At 47.1% G+C, this 18,100-nt stretch overlaps 1 protein-coding gene across 1 annotated transcript in view; it reads right to left on the bottom strand.

Moving 5' to 3' along the window:
• The window catches only part of LTA4H (leukotriene A4 hydrolase), a 97,298-nt gene extending 84,884 nt beyond the window's left edge, over positions 1–12,414 (bottom strand). Inside the window, exons 1-2 of the mRNA XM_063927757.1 lie at positions 12,093–12,414; positions 4,009–4,139 (exon numbers count right to left, since the gene is read on the bottom strand). Coding sequence (XP_063783827.1) covers positions 4,009–4,139; positions 12,093–12,239 — 278 coding nt within the window. The 5' untranslated portion in view covers positions 12,240–12,414. The remainder of the gene's footprint in view (positions 1–4,008; positions 4,140–12,092) is intronic.
• Between the last annotated feature and the right edge of the window lie 5,686 nt (positions 12,415–18,100).

Below are 18,100 nucleotides of genomic sequence, written 5' to 3'. Positions count from 1 at the left end.
CCCTTACCTCTATGTCTGGGCAGATATGACTGGCCTTTTGCCTGCATGCCCTCATGGGAAAGGAAGGATTGAGGCTGAAAAGACGGTGTCTTTTTCAGCTGAGATGTAACTTGGGGTAAAAAGGTTGGATTTCCCAGCTGTTGCCGTGGTCCCCAGGTCCGATGGACCGACCCCAACTAACTCCTTCCCTTTATACGGCAATACTTCCATGTGCCGTATGGGATCTGTATCACCTGACCACTGTCGTGTCCATGACATCTTCTGGGTGATATGGACAACGTACTTATCTTGATGCCAGAGAGCAAATATCCCTCTGTGCATCTCACGTACATATATATAGAATGCATCCTATTAAATGCTCTATATGAATAAAATATTTTCAGTCAGGGAATCCGACCAAGCCAACCCAGCACTGCATCTCCAGGCTGATGGCGATCGCTGGTCGCAGTATAACCACCGTATGTGTGTATATACTTTTTAGGATATCTTTCCAGCTTCCTATCAGCTGGCTCCTTGAGGGCGGCCGTATCTGGAGACGGTAACGCCACTTGATAAGCGTGTGAGCGCCTTATCACCCTAAGGGGTGTTTCCCAACGGGCCCTAATTTCTGGCGGGAAAGGGTATAACGCCAATATTTGCTATCGGGGTAACCCCACGCATCATCACACACTTCATTTTATTTTATCTGATTCAGGAAAAACTACAGGTAGTTTTTTCACTCCCACATAATACCCTTTTTTGTGGTACTTGTAGTATCAGAAATATGCAACACCTCCTTCATTGCCCTTAACGTGTGGCCCTAATGAGAAATACGTTTGTTTATTCACCGTCGACACTGGATTCAGTGTCCGTGTCTGTGTCTGTGTCGACCGACTGAGGTAAATGGGCGTTTTTAACGCCCCTGACGGTGTTTCTGAGACGCCTGGACCGGTACTAATAGTTTGTCGGCCGTCTCACGTCGTCAACCGACCTTGCAGCGTGTTGACATTCTCACGTAATTCCCTAAATAAGCCATCCATTCCGGTGTCGACTCCCTAGAGAGTGACATCACCATTACAGGCAATTTCTCCGCCTCCTCACCAACATCGTCCTCATACATGTCGACACACACGTACCGACACACAGCACACACACCGGGAATGCTCTGACAGAGGACAGGACCCACACTAGCCCTTTGGGGAGACAGAGGGAGAGTTTGCCAGCACACACCAAAACGCTATAATTATATAGGGACAACCTTATATAAGTGTTTTCCCTTATAGCATCTTTATATATATCTCAATATCGCCAAAATCAGTGCCCCCCCTCTCTGTTTTAACCCTGTTTCTGTAGTGCAGTGCAGGGGAGAGCCTGGGAGCCTTCTCTCCAGGCTTTCTGTGAGAGAAAATGGCGCTGTGTGCTGAGGAGATAGGCCCCGCCCCTTTTTCGGCGGGCTCGTCTCCCGCTATTTAGTGAATCTTGGCAGGGGTTAAATATCTCCATATAGCCTCTGGGGGCTATATGTGAGGTATTTTTCGCCAAAAAAGGTTTTCATTTGCCTCCCAGGGCGCCCCCCTCCCAGCGCCCTGCACCCTCAGTGACTGCCGTGTGAAGTGTGCTGAGAGGAAAATGGCGCACAGCTGCAGTGCTGTGCGCTACCTTTAGAAGACTGCAGGAGTCTTCAGCCGCCGATTCTGGACCTCTTCTTACTTCAGCATCTGCAAGGGGGCCGGCGGCGCGGCTCCGGTGACCATCCAGGCTGTACCTGTGATCGTCCCTCTGGAGCTGATGTCCAGTAGCCAAGAAGCCAATCCATCCTGCACGCAGGTGAGTTCACTCCTTCTCCCCTAAGTCCCTCGTTGCAGTGATCCTGTTGCCAGCAGGACTCACTGTAAAATAAAAAACCTAAGCTAAACTTTCTCTAAGCAGCTCTTTAGGAGAGCCACCTAGATTGCACCCTTCTCGGCCGGGCACAAAAATCTAACTGGAGTCTGGAGGAGGGTCATAGGGGGAGGAGCCAGTGCACACCACCTGATCGGAAAGCTTTACTTTTTGTGCCCTGTCTCCTGCGGAGCCGCTATTCCCCATGGTCCTTTCAGGAACCCCAGCATCCACAAGGACGATAGAGAAAGGGAAGTCCAGGTAGAGAGCATTTTGTGCCTCCCAGAATGGGTCATGTTGAGAGGTATGCACAATCTAATATACACCCTTCCCCTCCACCAGGGCTCCCCTGTCTTAAGTGCCCCAGCCCCCCCCCCCCCCCTCCAAGGCTTAATCCAGACCTGCATCACACTGGGCGATGGAAAATATTTTGTGTGTGGCCCTCAGCAGTTTATGAAAACCTGAATACTGATGAAGAGCGCTAAGCTAGATACGTAGAGTTTTAAATAACTTTGGGACATTTTAAGATTAGTAGAGAACACACACAAAAAAGGTGAGAGAAAGGAGCAGTGGTTTAAATCTGGGTGTGAACAGCATAGGGGTGCTACTAAGGACCGAAGGAGGCAGTTAGCTCACCAAGGAAAAAGGTGTACTCCATGAAGAGCAAAGCAGGGTCTAGGAGAAAACTATGTGGAACCCCAACAGCTGGTGAGAGGTGGGGTGGCAAGTATGAGGTAGGTACAGACAATAAAATGACCAGGAGAGAATGGTGTCACAAAGGCAGAGTGTTTCGGAGATGAGGGTGGTGTACAGAGGTCCAGGAGTACAAGCAATAGGAACTGGCCTTAGAATTGCCAGGTAGGGCATTGGTGACATTAATGAGAATGTGTTCATTTATGTGAAAGTGTGAAGACTAGCATGAGATTTCTACTGCATCATGGTTCCCAAGTGCAGCCTTCAATGTCTGTATAAAAAAATATTATAAATCTATCACCGTCTGTGTCCAAATGGCTCAGACATAATAAATGAAAACTGTCATTTGCATATATGGGTGTAGTATGGTATGCCGGCAGCCGGGCTCCTGGCGGCCAGCATACCGGCGCCGGGATCCCGACCGCTGGGCAAGTGTAAATGAGCCCCTTGCGGGCTCGCTGCGCTCGCCACGCTATTTATTCTCCCTCCAGGGGGGTCATGGTCCCCCAAGAGGGAGAAAAGTTGTCGGTATGCCGGGTGTCGGGATTCCGGCGCCGCTATATTGTGCGCCGGGATCCCAACAGCCGGCAAACTGAATACCACCCGCATATTATAAAACAAAAATTGTGCAGAATCAATCAAGATTAATAGAGGATAAAAGCAAGGTTGCTGTAAGTCTGGGCTGTTGCTAGCACAGCAGTGTACTGATATAAGACAGCAACCCAGACTGCAGAAGTTTCTATGACAATAGACTGTGGTTACTGGAACAATATTCTGAGTGGTATTATGAAATGTGAGGAAATGAAAGTCCATATGGTCATAGAAACTACTCAAATTCATAATCTGCAAGACAAACAATATCAGGTTCCAACAGGAGTTAGAAATATTTGAAACAAAGTTAGTCCAATTTCACCACCATAACCAGAAACGCATGAAGAGGGCCTGGCAAGCAAGTAGGCCAGACCTACTGTATAATCAGTGTAAGACAAAGACTTTGTACTTAGGACCAAATCAATCGGATTTGTTACAGTTATGATATGGAGGTGATTAATGCAAGTGATAAAAGATAAAACATTAATAATATGCACAAAGCTGCAAAAACTAATCATTTCATTAGATCAAACTCAAAGTATAAAAATTAACTAAGTTATGGGGCCTTTAAGATATCACACTGCACACACAAGGGGATATCTAAGATCTACTATGTACAGAAACTGCTTTATTGGCAGCCAAGAAGGTGAGTAAATGTAGTCCTCTAATCCCTGTAAATTCCTGCATTAGAACAATGCGCTGTTTCACAAATAAGCAGGAAGTATTTTCAATAAATGTCACATGGTGTATGCTAGTTATTCTTCCCATAGCAAAATGCTGCATTATAAATACATAATCATTTACACTGATGAATTGCCTGATCTACACAACTTACAGTCAGTAGTAGATTACAGAAAGCTGTACCTGGTCAGGGGAAAAGGAAGAGTGACCTCTAGAGGAGTGCCTTTAAAGCTGTGACTCGTTCCTAGGGAAAATTTTGCGTCTTGCCCATTCACAGAAACCCGCTTTATAGTGAGGTCCTTGGTGTCCAAAATCTATGGTGGAATATGAAAAATTAAAAAAGGCAACACATAAGAATGAATCACAACAATCACTGTTACGTTACCATCCCTGCTAATAAATTGTAGTGTGGCAGCTTGTTTTGTTCATAGTGTGGTCTTGCAGTCAATGGGGGCAATTTAATGATTTATGCGCACCTGAACCTGTCTAACGCGAAGAGAGATTGGGGAGCGCTATTCAATTGTTTGTTTTTTATTAATGCGCTGATCACGCCCTGCAGTGCTAGGATTAGTCGTGTAAAACAGCTAAACCCAACTAAAGTTCTGAACGCAACGCAAAAACTGCAGTTTTGCCACCCAAAACAGTAACTTTTCTCACACTCCTGCTCACCACCTCAGTAGGCAGCAAGCAGAAATGACAGCGCTGGCAGTTGTTCATGCCCAAACAGATCAATAATTGAAATTGTCCATATGGCGCCCAGTAGTGACAGCTGCCGCTGAAAACAATTGAATTCCACCTTATGTGTATTGAGTACTTTGAATCTATCCTATCCACAATCTGTCTGACCTACCCCATATACATCATCAGGGGTAAGGGCCCCCATTCATCTACTGCAGGCATGTCCAAACTGCAGCCCTCCAGCTGTTGTGAAACTACATATCCCAGAATGCCCTGACACAGTTTTGCTGTCAGAGAATGCTAAAGCTGTGTCAGGGCATGCTGGGATGTGTAGTTTCTCAACAGCTGGAGGGCCACAGTTTGGACATGCCTGATTCTACTGTATGAGGCAATTCTCCGACCCTGCCGGAAATGCAGATAAACTGACAGGATCCACTGTCAGACTACTCATGCATGCTGTGAGTGAGAGCATTGAGATCCCAGCAAATATTCCTCAAAAAAGAATGCTACAACTTTTAGTGAAGTCAATTAGGTTTGAGCTCGCTTCCAGGGGAACAGTTACACCTAAGTCACGTCTGGACAATGTGTCCCCACAACAGTACAGAACCACCAGAATCCTTCACTGTTGGAAACACTCAGGTTGTAGAGGGTTCATGTTGGTGAAGTTGGTACACTCGTCCATTGTCAAGAACATGGCAAAGGAGGATTTATCTGACAACATCAACTTCCTCCATTGCTCAGCAGTCCATGACTTGTGCCCTTTGCACCAATGAACTCTCAAACCTGCATTGCCAGATGAGTAATCTATGCGCTACAAGCTTACTATGCTATTCTGCCCTATGGATCTCTCGTTGATATATTTCTGCCCACTGTTGTCCATTGCTGATAATGAGTTGTAACTTGTAAAACGTTTGTAAATTGAGCAAATTTGTTGCTGAAGCACTTTTCCATAAATATCCCAACAATCACCCTAAGCTCTCATTTTGCAGTCATGCTAGACATAAATATAGGCAACCAAGGCAGTTCATATTCTTATATAACCCGAGTACATGATGGAATGTTATTTAATTATCACATCAGTCAAACTGTGTGGAAGTCCTAGTCACTATTTGGTGCCCCTCATTTTCCCAGGAGATTCCATTTTGTGCCCACTGCCTGTAATACATTTGTTCAGTGCACAGAGACAAACTGCAGTCAAATCAATCACAGTTACCAAGAGTCAAGTGGTCTGCAAAATAACACAAGAATGGCGACAAAGAGAAAAAATATATATATATATATTTCCACTGGTCTAATGCAGGCCATACGACTACCCAACAATTCCCCAATACCGAAACTCGGACTCCGATGATCGGCAAAATCCTACATGCTGAGAAACTCGGACTCGCCGATTCCGATGATTTTTGGGTCAGAGCTGGTGAATCAAAGATTTCAACATGTTGGATTTTGCCGATGACCCAAAGCAGTTATTGCAAAACAGGGAATTACCCCAATTTTCACAATAATCATCTCATACAATGCAAGTTGTTTATAAAAGACAGATGAGGCAAAAATGGAACTCAGCTCAAAGAAACAGATGTTAGAAATTGCATAATAATGTAATCTCCACATAGTGAAAGCATTAACAACTGGCAGAAACTTTTAGGCTTTAAAATCCATTCAAACTGTGTAGCACAATAAAAATATTGTGGCATTACAGTATGGACACGGACAGATGCACAGTGTAAGCACAATAAAGCACATGCTACACACAGGACCTCGTTCAGATGTGGTTGGGGGAGTCAGAATACCGACGCCGGTATCCCGAACGCCAGAATGCAGGCAGGGGGGCGAGCGCAACAAAGCCCCTTGCGGGCTTGGCGGCTTGCCACAGGTTCTGTCCCCACTCCATGAGTGATCCCTAGGTGGCGCAAATAGTAAAAAGTCCAAAGAAATTACCCGTGTGGGCTAAAGTCCGTTCCTTTTCATACAAGTGAGTTCATATATGAATCCGTCGTCCAAAGATGATGTATGAAAAAAAACACAATATAAACACAAATGTTCAGTACAGTCTCTGTGGGTATTAGAGGAACAAAATGTACACCCAGGTTCCTTCGACTATTCAGTACTTGGGATGTGCAGTTCTACTCGTAAGGTCCACCTCAGTGACTCGCATAAATGGACTGCTTACATGTGCTTACTTCTAAAACAATTGTATAAATCACATCAAGGTTTCTTTCACCCATACAAATGCAGTATCCAAAATAATCAAGCACCCACGAGTAGGTCTCTGGGTATATAGGATGCTCACGTGTATGCTTACTTCAAGGTGCGGTGTACTTTCACATCAAAGGTTTCTTTCGATGTTTTCCGCTGTCTGTCTTTCTCCTCTATTCCTTCAATTTTACTTCATGCTCAATAAAAAGCAATTATTACCAGCAGCCTATCGTCTTCCCAGCAGCAGCAAAGGAGCTTTGCTGCTGCTGGGAAGACGATAGGCTGCTGGTAATAATTGCTTTTTATTGAGCATGAAGTAAAATTGAAGGAATAGAGGAGAAAGACAGCGGAAAACATCGAAAGAAACCTTTGATGTGAAAGTACACCGCACCTTGAAGTAAGCATACACGTGAGCATCCTATATACCCAGAGACCTACTCGTGGGTGCTTGATTATTTTGGATACTGCATTTGTATGGGTGAAAGAAACCTTGATGTGATTTATACAATTGTTTTAGAAGTAAGCACATGTAAGCAGTCCATTTATGCGAGTCACTGAGGTGGACCTTACGAGTAGAACTGCACATCCCAAGTACTGAATAGTCGAAGGAACCTGGGTGTACATTTTGTTCCTCTAATACCCACAGAGACTGTACTGAACATTTGTGTTTATATTGTGTTTTTTTTCATACATCATCTTTGGACGACGGATTCATATATGAACTCACTTGTATGAAAAGGAACGGACTTTAGCCCACACGGGTAATTTCTTTGGACTTTTTACTATTTGCGCCACCTAGGGATTATTCTAATATTCCCTTTCTAGCATTATTTCAGTGTGTTAGGTGACACACTAGGATAGACCTTGGGTTGGCGGCATTTGTGCGCAGGGACATATCCTAACCCCTTTGTTCCCACTCCATGAGTGTCATGGACACCCAGGAGTGGGAATAGCTGTGGCGGCACTGCTGGCATTCTGGCAGGTGGGATCCCGGCGTCTGTATTCTGACCGCCGGGATCCGGACTACTTCCCAGAAGCAGCAGTGATAGCTCTAATATAGTAAGGTAGCAGGAGGTGTCACATATCCGCTATATTACTGTTCCGAGCTGCATCCTAAGACGCAGTACTGGATCAACTGCGACACCATCGGCCAGCAGCATGACTCATGGGGTTGCGCATGCTGGCCGCTGCAAGTCCTCCACAGAGGCCAGGACATCTCTGTCCTCTGACTGAGATCCTGGCCTCATCCCTCCCCTGCCACAGCATTGACACAGCTCCATTAAGAGAAACTGAGGCCGTCGCCGCCCCCAAACAGTCACCAATCACCGACAGTCTGACGCTGTAGTCGCAGGCCCGTACTGCACATGCGCAGTATGGGTCTGGCGCATGCGCAAAGTACCGAACATCGATACTTTGCTGTATGAGCTGCAACTCCAGTGGGATCTGAATGAGGGGCAATGTCACTACAGACGTTCTGCGCACAAACATCACACTGCAAGATGTCTAGCACAAAAACATGTTGTAAACAGGAACATTTTTCTAGGCTGGAAGCCAGTTTGGACTACTTACAAAACCAGAATCTTTCATAAAATGCTCTTTATATAAAAAGGAACATATTGCGTGTTATGTGGTAAAGAGACTCTAAAGTTCTGTGAAACCTAGGAATCAAACTTTTTTTCCCATGAAATTAGGATTATGTAGAAACTGACTTTTCGCAATCATTTTATGGTTCGTGGCTATGTACTAATAGCATAATACAGGACACATCACAGAAATGCTAATTACCATTACAGATTATTATCAATGGGGACTGCAATCTGACTCTTATGTACTAAACCCTGAATTGCGAAGCTTTTCAGAGTTTGACCACATTAGTTTACACCGTCTTCAGATGGTGTAAACTGCTTTAGGCCTATGTAGGCATAGTAGCAGGCGAGAATTTTTTCCCCCAGCTTCTAGCCCGGTTTCTGGTAACTGAAACTGTGCGCATGTGCCGCGTCAGTTTTTCACAAACGTGAACAACTCCGCCAAAATGCCTGGGAAGTAACTTACACAGACCTCAGTTAACGTTACCACTGTCCCTACAGGTTTCCCTATGTACATAGTGGGGATATTTTCATTAATGAAAATATCCGCCGTGAAACAGAGTATTAGTAATCACAGAGGTTTCATAATTCAGAGCAATAACTAGACATTTTGGTTCCCTGTGCCAGAAAGAGAATTTGTGCGTCCCCTCCCATTTCCATATGTAAAATAGGGACAGTGTGTGTTGCCAAACTCTGAAAAGCTTTGATTTTCAGGATTTAGTACAAAGCGGTCAAAACATATTTCCCATTGATAATAATGGTGACTGCGATCTGTAGTGATAATTAGCTATCTGTAACATCTCTTGCATTTTATGCTATTAAATTATGCAGAAACGTCAGTTTCTACATAATTTGAATGAAAAGCTTGATACGTATGCTGTAGTGTTATGCTAATACAGGTTGAGTATCCCATATCCAAATATTCCGAAATACGGAATATTCCGAAATACAGAATTTTTTGAGCAAGAGCGAAATAGTGAAACCTTTATTTTCTGATGGCTCAATGTACACAAACTTTGTTTAATACACAAAGCTATTAAAAATATTGTATTAAATGACCTTCAGGCTGTGTGTATAAGGTGTATATGAAACATAAATGAATTGTGTGAATGTAGACACACTTTGTTTAATGCACAAAGTTATTAAAAATATTGTCTAAAATGACCTTCAGGCTTTGTGTATAATGTGTATATGTAACATAAATGCATTCTGTGCTTAGATTTAGGTCCCATCACCATGATATCTCATTATGGTATGCAATTATTCCAAAATACGGAAAAATCCCATATCCAAAATACTTTCGGTCCCAAGCATTTTGGATAAGGGATACTCAACCTGTACTTTCCACGTCTCCTCACAGAATCACAAGTTAAATAATTAGCTTCATCTTTGAATTTTTAAAATGAGTAATCTGTGCTCTTACTAGGTGACCTGAAAATCATAGGGATCCTGAGGACTGAGGACCCTATTCAGTAAGGATTGCAAATTCTGGTTTTTAGCAGAACTTGCAATCCTTCGACTCGCATACTGGAGGCCGCCCAGCATGCTAACCACCGCCCCCCATCTGCAACCCGCACTAATTGCGATCGCACCACAATTAGTGCGCAGTCACAGAAATTAGGGAAGAATCCTGCCGGTGCAGCCTGGCTAAGACAGCAGGAGGCCCGCCACCATCTTTTTGATCGGAGCGGCTGAGTGTGACATCACGCAGCCACCCCAATAATGCCGCCGTCTGCCCCTCGTTCAGGAACCGCCGCAACGCTTCATCTCTGCATTGGAAACAAAACGTTACCACCCCACAAACACCTCTGCCTGGCAATTAGGCAGGGGCGTCCATAAATACTGCAGGGCTCCCGCAGTAAATGCAGGTGCATGCGCATCGTCATTGTAATTACTGCGGTTAGAAACATAGAATTTGTCGGCAGATAAGAACCACTTGGCCCATCTAGTCTGCCCCTTTTTTTTTTTTTTTTTTTTTTTTTTATCTCTAACCTTAATTGATCCTTCTTTCTTTGTAAGGATATCCTTATGTCTATCCCATGCATGTTTAAATTGCTCTACTGTCTTAGCCTCTACCACCTCCGATGGGAGGCTATTCCACTTGTCCACTACCCTTTCTGTGAAGTAATTTTTCCGCAAATTTCCCCTGAACCTCCCCCCCCTCCAGTCTCAGTGCATGTCCTCGTGTCCTATTGCTTCTCTTCATTTGGAGAATGTTTCCCTCCTGGACTTTGTTAAAACCCTTGATATATTTGAAAGTTTCTATCATGTCCCCCCTTTCCCTTCTCTGCTCCAAACTATACATATTGAGATTTCTTAGTCTTTCTGGGTATGTTTTGTGATGTAGGCCATGCACCATTTTAGTTGCCCTTCTTTGTACAGTTTCTAATGTATTAATATCCTTTTGAAGATATGGCCTCCAGAATTGAACACAGTATTCTAGATGAGGCCGTACCAATGACCTATACTGTGGCATTATTACTTCTTTCTGCTGCTGATTCCTCTCCCAATGCAGCCAAGCATCTGACTAGCCTTCCTCATTGCTTTGCAATTTGCGATCCAACCTGAATGAGGACCTGAGTTTGAGAACCAGGTTGGAGAAGCACTGCTCTAATCTATGCTTCAATGTAAACAGTATGTAAAGTTTACATGAATGTACAGTGTAGGGCCACATAGAGGGCAGAGGGGGAAACAGTATGAATGTATCACACCTGGCTTATAACCAACCTAATAGATCACCGCAGAGCAACTGAGTGTCACCCTGTGCATTAAAGAGTGTACACTTAAAGGGACACATTTGTGCATTTTATGTAGAAAGATATTTTTACAAAAAGACCTAAGAACTAAAATATCCCAATGTTCTTCATGCAGAGAACGGAACATAGCAGTAACATGGGGAAAATAAGGGTGTGAAGATTTGTTGTGAACATCACCAGCTTACAGCTGCCAGTAATGGTACACGCCAGAGTAACTGGCACTAGCAGCAGAAACTCAGTAATGGCAAGGACTGAATGGGTGTTTCCACATCCAGACTACTGGATACAGTTTTGTTTTGTTTTGTTTTATTACTATTTTTTTATTTATTTAAAAACACAAATTGGTCTCTATCTATCTGCATTAAAAAGTGAAAGTTATTCAATCACAAAACAAACATTCAACATTTTTTACAAAGTCGTAAATGTGCCATTAATGAGAATATTGTGTAATGATCGTGATTTGGGCTCCTATGATTTTACAATAAATACAATTAGACTAGTGTCACCACAAGTTGTACAGTGCATTAGTTCTCAGCATACTTCCCTATAGATCATGAATAAGGTAAGCCAGTTACAGCAACCTATTCCCATTGTGAACGTAGGGTCATCTGGAGTACAAATTATGTAATAATAAGAAAGGACCGTTAAACATAACGAAAAGCAAAAAGGGACCTGCCCTGGGAAAACTAAAACACATGGAAACCACAGTGTGCAGGGATCTGGGCATGGTTGTAGAGTCCAAGCGTGATATGGGCAAGATATTAGGATGCACGGATCAGGGCAGGGTACAGTTGTGTGTGGGTGCGGGAATGGGGACAGGGCACAGGTGTGCAGGTGCGGGAATGGGGACAGGGCACAGGTGTGCGGGTGCAGGGATCTGGGCAGGGCACAGGTTTATGGGTGCCAGGATGGGGACAGGGCACAGGTGTGCGGGTGCAGGGATCTGGGCAGGGCACAGGTTTATGGGTGCCAGGATGGGGACAGGGCACAGGTGTGCGGGTGCAGGGATATGGCAGCAGTGTATATGCAGGCTGGCAGAATGATCAGGTACCAGGCTGGTCAGGGAGTCCTGCAGGCATCGCACGGTCAGAGAGCTGGAGGCGGAGATCACACGCTTGGGGAAGTCAACACTCAGGTGGAGGTTCAGGTGCCGGGTGATGAGCTGCTCCGGGTTGGAGAACGAGCTGGGGTCTGACATGGCTCCTGCGATTGCTGCCTCTGCACACACCGTGACAAGAAACTGCTGCTGCTGCTGTCTGTGTGTAACGGATCAAACTCTTCACCAAGAGGAGAAAATTCCCTACATGCACCGGGACAATGAGCTGGCGCTGAGCCCTTATGGGAGATGTAGTCTGTATGAGGGAGGGATATTTATATAATCACTCAGTTTCGCAACTGTTATGACAACGAGAAGACGCGTCCCAGCCCCGCTGAACTTTCGAGTCAAAATTATGAATCATTATTATTATGTATAAGCTACATTTCTTATCGCCTCCTGGTACAGTTGTTTGGAATGCGAAGTATTTGTTTTTTGTTTGTTTTTCTAATAAAAAAAATGGTGCACTGCCTGCTGGATAACATGAGCTTATGTGTTTTGCCTACTTAGCTGTGAGCAGGGCCTGCTCTTCCATTAGGTGGCTGCCTAGGGGCGCCGGCCCTTGGAGGGCGCCACTGAATTCATCAAGCAATAAATTGAAGATGTCTCCTTACGAGACATCCTCCTTTCACACTGCGCTGGCGGCTGGTCTAATCAGGTACAGCTGCTGCTATCAGGTTGTGCTGCATAATGCCTCTGTGCTTCCTCCGTGCCGACACGTATCATCAGGTCATGTGAATGCACATAGGAGGGAGTTGTAACTATGGCTCCCGAGGGGCACCCCCAAGGTCATACTCATAGCCCTGATGCACCTTCTCCAGGCCCCTGGATCCCAGCTATACAGCAGCAAGCAGCACCTGACTACATGTCAGTACCCAGCAGTGTCACTGTAATGCTGCTGCCTCTAAGAGGAACCATGCCAATGATGAGGGAAAACAACATAAGGTGAGTAACCAATGGGGGTTTCTGCGGGACCACAGACAGTACATGGATGGTTGTAAATTAGGGGGTGCTAGGCTGAAACTTTGCCTAGGGTGCAGAGAGACCTTGCACCGGCCCTGGCTGTGAGGGGAACCTGGCCTTGCCCTAGGGATTGGGAAAAACGGGTGTGGATCATAGGGTTGACAGTGTCTAGGTCGACCACTATTGGTCAACAGTAACTAAGTCGACACTTGAAATAGGCCGACACAAGCATTAGGTCGACATGACAAAAGGTCAACATGAGTTTCATACACTCCAACATTTTACACATAAAAATCGGTACAAATTAGAAAAGGGGGCGTGGCCACGGTAAAAGCACGTGTGGCCACGCCCCTTTTCCTATACTTTCAATAGAAGTTTAGAGAGCCAAAAATCGGTACAGACCATAAAAAAAAAAGGTACTGTACCTATTAAAAAGGTACAGTTGGAGGGTATGGAGTTTGAAAAAAAAAATTGATGTAGTTTTCTTCGTAGAGTGACCCTGAACCCCAGTTAGTGCACCGTGTCCCCTTGCATGGCTCGCTTCGCTCGTTCCCAATTGTCCACGTGGATTGTAAAGCAGCGCCGTAACTAGGTGTGTGCTGAAGGGGCATTGCTCACAGCGCACACCTAGTTAGAGCGCATATTCCCCCTGGCTGCGCTCCCACTGCCCGTCCCTGAGGACGCGGCTCACTGATCGGCGGGTGATTGGGCAGGCGGCGGTCGCGGCCTCTCTAACAGTGATAAGAGGGCCCGGGCTGCCTGTGCCTCCATTCGCCCGCCCGTCCTCGTCTTCCGCCGCCGCCCGTCCCCGTCTTCCGCCGCCGCCCATATCCGTCTTCTGCAGCCGCACACGTTCCAGAGGCCATTTTCACGCTGTTGCCCCTGCTGAATTCTCTGGAATCCTCCAGCCCACGCATGCAGACCGGTGGCGGAACTTGATGGCCGGCCACGGCACACAGCGTCACCGCACAGCAGTCTCCTCGGAACATTGGAAGCAATTGGGAGGGAGAGTGATGGGGGAACTGGCCTGGAGCGGAACTCTGAGTTCGGAGGCAGCTGGGAGCTCTGGGGAGAAGCAGAGGTAGGAGTGTGTGCCGTGTGTGTTATTAGAACATAAAGTATTAGAGCTGAAATATGCTCCAGAGGGATTGGTACGCAGGTTTCATCCTCGCCGTCCGTCCCAGAGCCGCGCCGCCGTCCTCCTCGCAGAGCCAGAAGATAGAAGCCGGGTGAGTATGAGAAGAAAGAAGACTTCAGAGGCGGCAGAAGACGTCTGATCTTCATAGAGGTAACGCACAGCGGTGAAGCTGTGCGCCATTGCTCCCGTTCACCTCACACACTCCGTACACTGTAAGGGTGCAGGGGGGGCGCCCTGGTCAGCAGTATAAACCTCTCCTATGGCAAAAGCATATATATACATGTACAGCTGGACACTGTACATGTATATAAAGAGCCCCCGCCATGTTTTGATAGATTTTGAGCGGGTCAGAAGCCCGCCGCCGAGGGGGCGGGGCTTCTTCCTCAGCACTCACCAGCGCCATTTTCTCCACAGCACAGCGCTGAGAGGAAGCTCCCCGGACTCTCCCCTGCTTATTGACGGTGACAGTGGATTTTTTCAAGAGGGGGGGGGGGCACATAATTGGCGTGTATAAAGTTATAACAGCGCTACTGGGTAAAACATTCTGGGGTTTTTCCTGGGTCATATAGCGCTGGGGTGTGTGCTGGCATACTCTATCTCTGTCTCTACAAAGGCCCTGGTGGGGAACCTGTCTTCAGAAAAGAGCTTCCCTGTGTGTGTGGGGTGTGTCGGTATGCGTGTGTCGACATGTATGAGGTTGAAGGCTCGCCTAAGGAGGAGGGGGAGTGTATGAATGCAAGGTCTCCGTCGGCAGCGCCGACACCTGACTGGATGGATATGTGGAATGTCTTAAGTGCTAATGTGAATTTATTGCACAAAAGATTAGACAAAGCTGAGGCTAGGGAACAGTCAGGAAGTCAAACCATGCCTGTCCCAATGTCGCCGAGTCCTTCGGGGTCTCAGAAGCGCACACTATCCCAAATAGTTGACACAGATACCGACACGGATTCAGACTCCAGTGTTGACTACGATTATGCAAAATTCCAGCCAAAAGTGGCTAAGGGTATTCGATATATGATTATTGCAATAAAAGAGGTTTTGCATATCACAGAGGAACCCCCTGTCCCTGACACGAGGGTACACATGTATAAAGAGAAAAAGCCTAAGGTCACCTTTCCATCCTCGTATGAGCTGAACGAATTATGAGAAAAGGCTTGGGAAACCCCAGACAAGAGACTGCAGGTTCCCAAAAGGATTCTTATGGCGTATCCTTTCCCGCAAAAAGGATAGGATACAATGGGAATCCTCTCCTAAGGTGGACAAGGCATTGACACGCTTCTCAAAAAAGATAGCGCTGGGGGCGTGGTCTGGATGCAGAAAGAGACAGACGTGTTCTGTAAGAGCTCCTGAGACCTATTGCCTAAACTACTTAATCCTCTCCCTCCTGTGCCTCCTCGATTACCCCACCTCCTCTACTACCATGCCTGTACCCCCTACTGAGCCTCCTGCAGTGCCGCGGAATCGGGGAGCAGTTTTAACTGCTCCTGCGGGTTGCGGCCTGCGGGACCTGGGGGAGCCGGGACCTCGAGTTTGGCGGCAGGCCGGGGACGGCTCCAGGACCCGCTGCCCGGGACGCGGATCTCCTCCGGAGCTCCTTTTTTCTGGCTGCTGCTGGCCGCCGGCCGCGGCTAGCGATATCTCCCTGCCACCAGCTTCACCCTGCGCATACCTGCCCGACGGGGACCCGGAGGAAGGACTCGCGGGGCGGCGCTGATGGGTGCCCGGCGGCCATCTTGGATTTGAGGTGAAGTGCTGGGAGGCTCACTCCGGCTGAGCTGCTGGAGGGGACTGGGATCCCTGGATCAAAGTTCTGCAAAACCAGGGGGAAGTGGCTTGGAGCTAGACTCAGGCAGAGGAGTATTGTCAGAGCTCCTGCCTGCACTGAATAAAAAAAATATAATAAAAAAATAAAAAAAAATTAATAAGCTCGTTTTAACCCGCTAAAGGGAGGGCCCGAGGCCCCTTTCCCCCCTTATATACCCCCTGCCCCTACTTATACCCAGACACAGGAGGCCGCAGAGCCCTGGGGGACCCTCTCACACTGCCACCAATGCTACGGGCCACTCCAGGAACATACCAGATAACCTGGTCCCGGAGGCCCTGTATGTGACACCAGCGCCGCCATATTGCTTGTGGGCAGCAGGCCCACATCACCCCAGACAATTACTGGACTGCCTCTTAGCCTCCCTGCCATACTTCCCCGCAGGTTTGGCTGGTGGCTCATAAGGGGTGCATCTGCTGGCCCCAATCTTTTGGCCGCCGTGCATTTACACTGTGAAGAGACTCACAGCCGGCTTCACTTTTCCATACAATTGTTGAGACGAGATCTCCCTCGTGTGGCAAACTCCTGAATTACATCCCTATCCTCAGACTTTCTTATACTGCTTGGCACCTTTGGAGGGGAGGCTAGAAGCGCTCCAAGATGGATGAATGGTGTGCCGACACTACCCAACTACGATACTCATCCTCTCACGCTATGGTACCTGAGCTGTAACATACAATGACCTGACCAGGCCACGCTGGGGGGAACACGTGATACGACACCCATGCTTATATGTGGAAACCCAGTTCGACGATAACCCCCTCCGATCACGCCTAATATTGTGCCTCATGCCGGGCAGACGGTCAACCAAGAAAGGGTCATCTGCCTCAGCTAACACATCCAGAACCAAGGCCTTCCAGACGCTGTTCCGGCCGCCGATAACTGGTCCGACCTCAACCACCCCTTCTTCATCCTCCTCACCTTCCAGAGTCATGGCAGACAGGACAACTGGGAAGCAATCGGCTCCCTCTCCGCCACCTTCTCCTATGATGGAATCCTCGGACCTATCCACCATTCTCTCCACATTGCGATCCCTGCCTACCCGTCAAGACCTGCAACACGACCTTCAATCCATGGAACAAAGAATACAGGATTCTATACAGACCCGTCTTTCTTCCCTACAGGCGGACATTACACATGTTGCGGATAGAGTAGTGGCACTAGAAGATTGCTCTGAAAAGACGGACACAAAAATTTCTGACCTCCATGATCTCATCTCGCGGCAGTCGTGTTCTCTGGTGGCCATGGGTCGGCGCTTAGATGACGTGGATAACAGAGGTCGCCGGAATAACCTACGAGTACGAGGTTTGGCTGAGGACGTCGCACCCCAAAACCTTGAATCTGCCCTAACCAAAATATTCAATGAACTTCTGGAGATGGACTCGGACTACCAGATAGTATTCGACAGAGCACATCGGGCTTTACGCCCTAGAGGAGCACCGACGGAGCGACCTCGAGACGTTATCTGCAGGCTCCACTACTTTCAAGAGAAGGAAGAGATTCTCAGAGCAGCCAGACGAGCACCGAACAGCAATTTTGAGGGCCAGAAGATACAAATCTTCCCAGACATCTCGTGGTCCACCTTACAGCAGAGGCGGATACTCCGCCCCATCACAGATGAACTCAAGAGCCGTAACATTAAATTCCGTTGGGGTTTTCCGATATCCATCCAAGTGAACTATAAAGGATCCTTTTATGTTCTACAGGAATACGACGGCGTCAAGGACTTCTGCCTAGCTCTGGATATCCCGGCCCCGACCCTCCCTAATTGGCTGGACCCGTTTGAACTTTCGCTGGCTCCACCACCCCAAAGGGAACAGTGGCAAAGAGTCCGCAATCCTCGGAGGCGGCGGCGAAACAATACGACCGGAGAACCCTCACAAGTGCCTGATACCGCGGGTACCACGGATGGCGAGGGTTGACGGAGATGGACCGGAACCCCGGCAATAACTCATAAAGACACGTGACTATTGGATATGTTTATTAAGTAATGTTTTGCTGTTCTCTCTTTTACAATGTTTTTTCAGTACAGGTTGAATA

The sequence above is a fragment of the Pseudophryne corroboree genome, chromosome 6, assembly GCF_028390025.1.
Source record: "Pseudophryne corroboree isolate aPseCor3 chromosome 6, aPseCor3.hap2, whole genome shotgun sequence".
In the NCBI taxonomy this organism is placed as follows: Eukaryota; Metazoa; Chordata; class Amphibia; order Anura; family Myobatrachidae; genus Pseudophryne; species Pseudophryne corroboree.
This window is presented reverse-complemented; position numbering and strand designations above follow the sequence as displayed.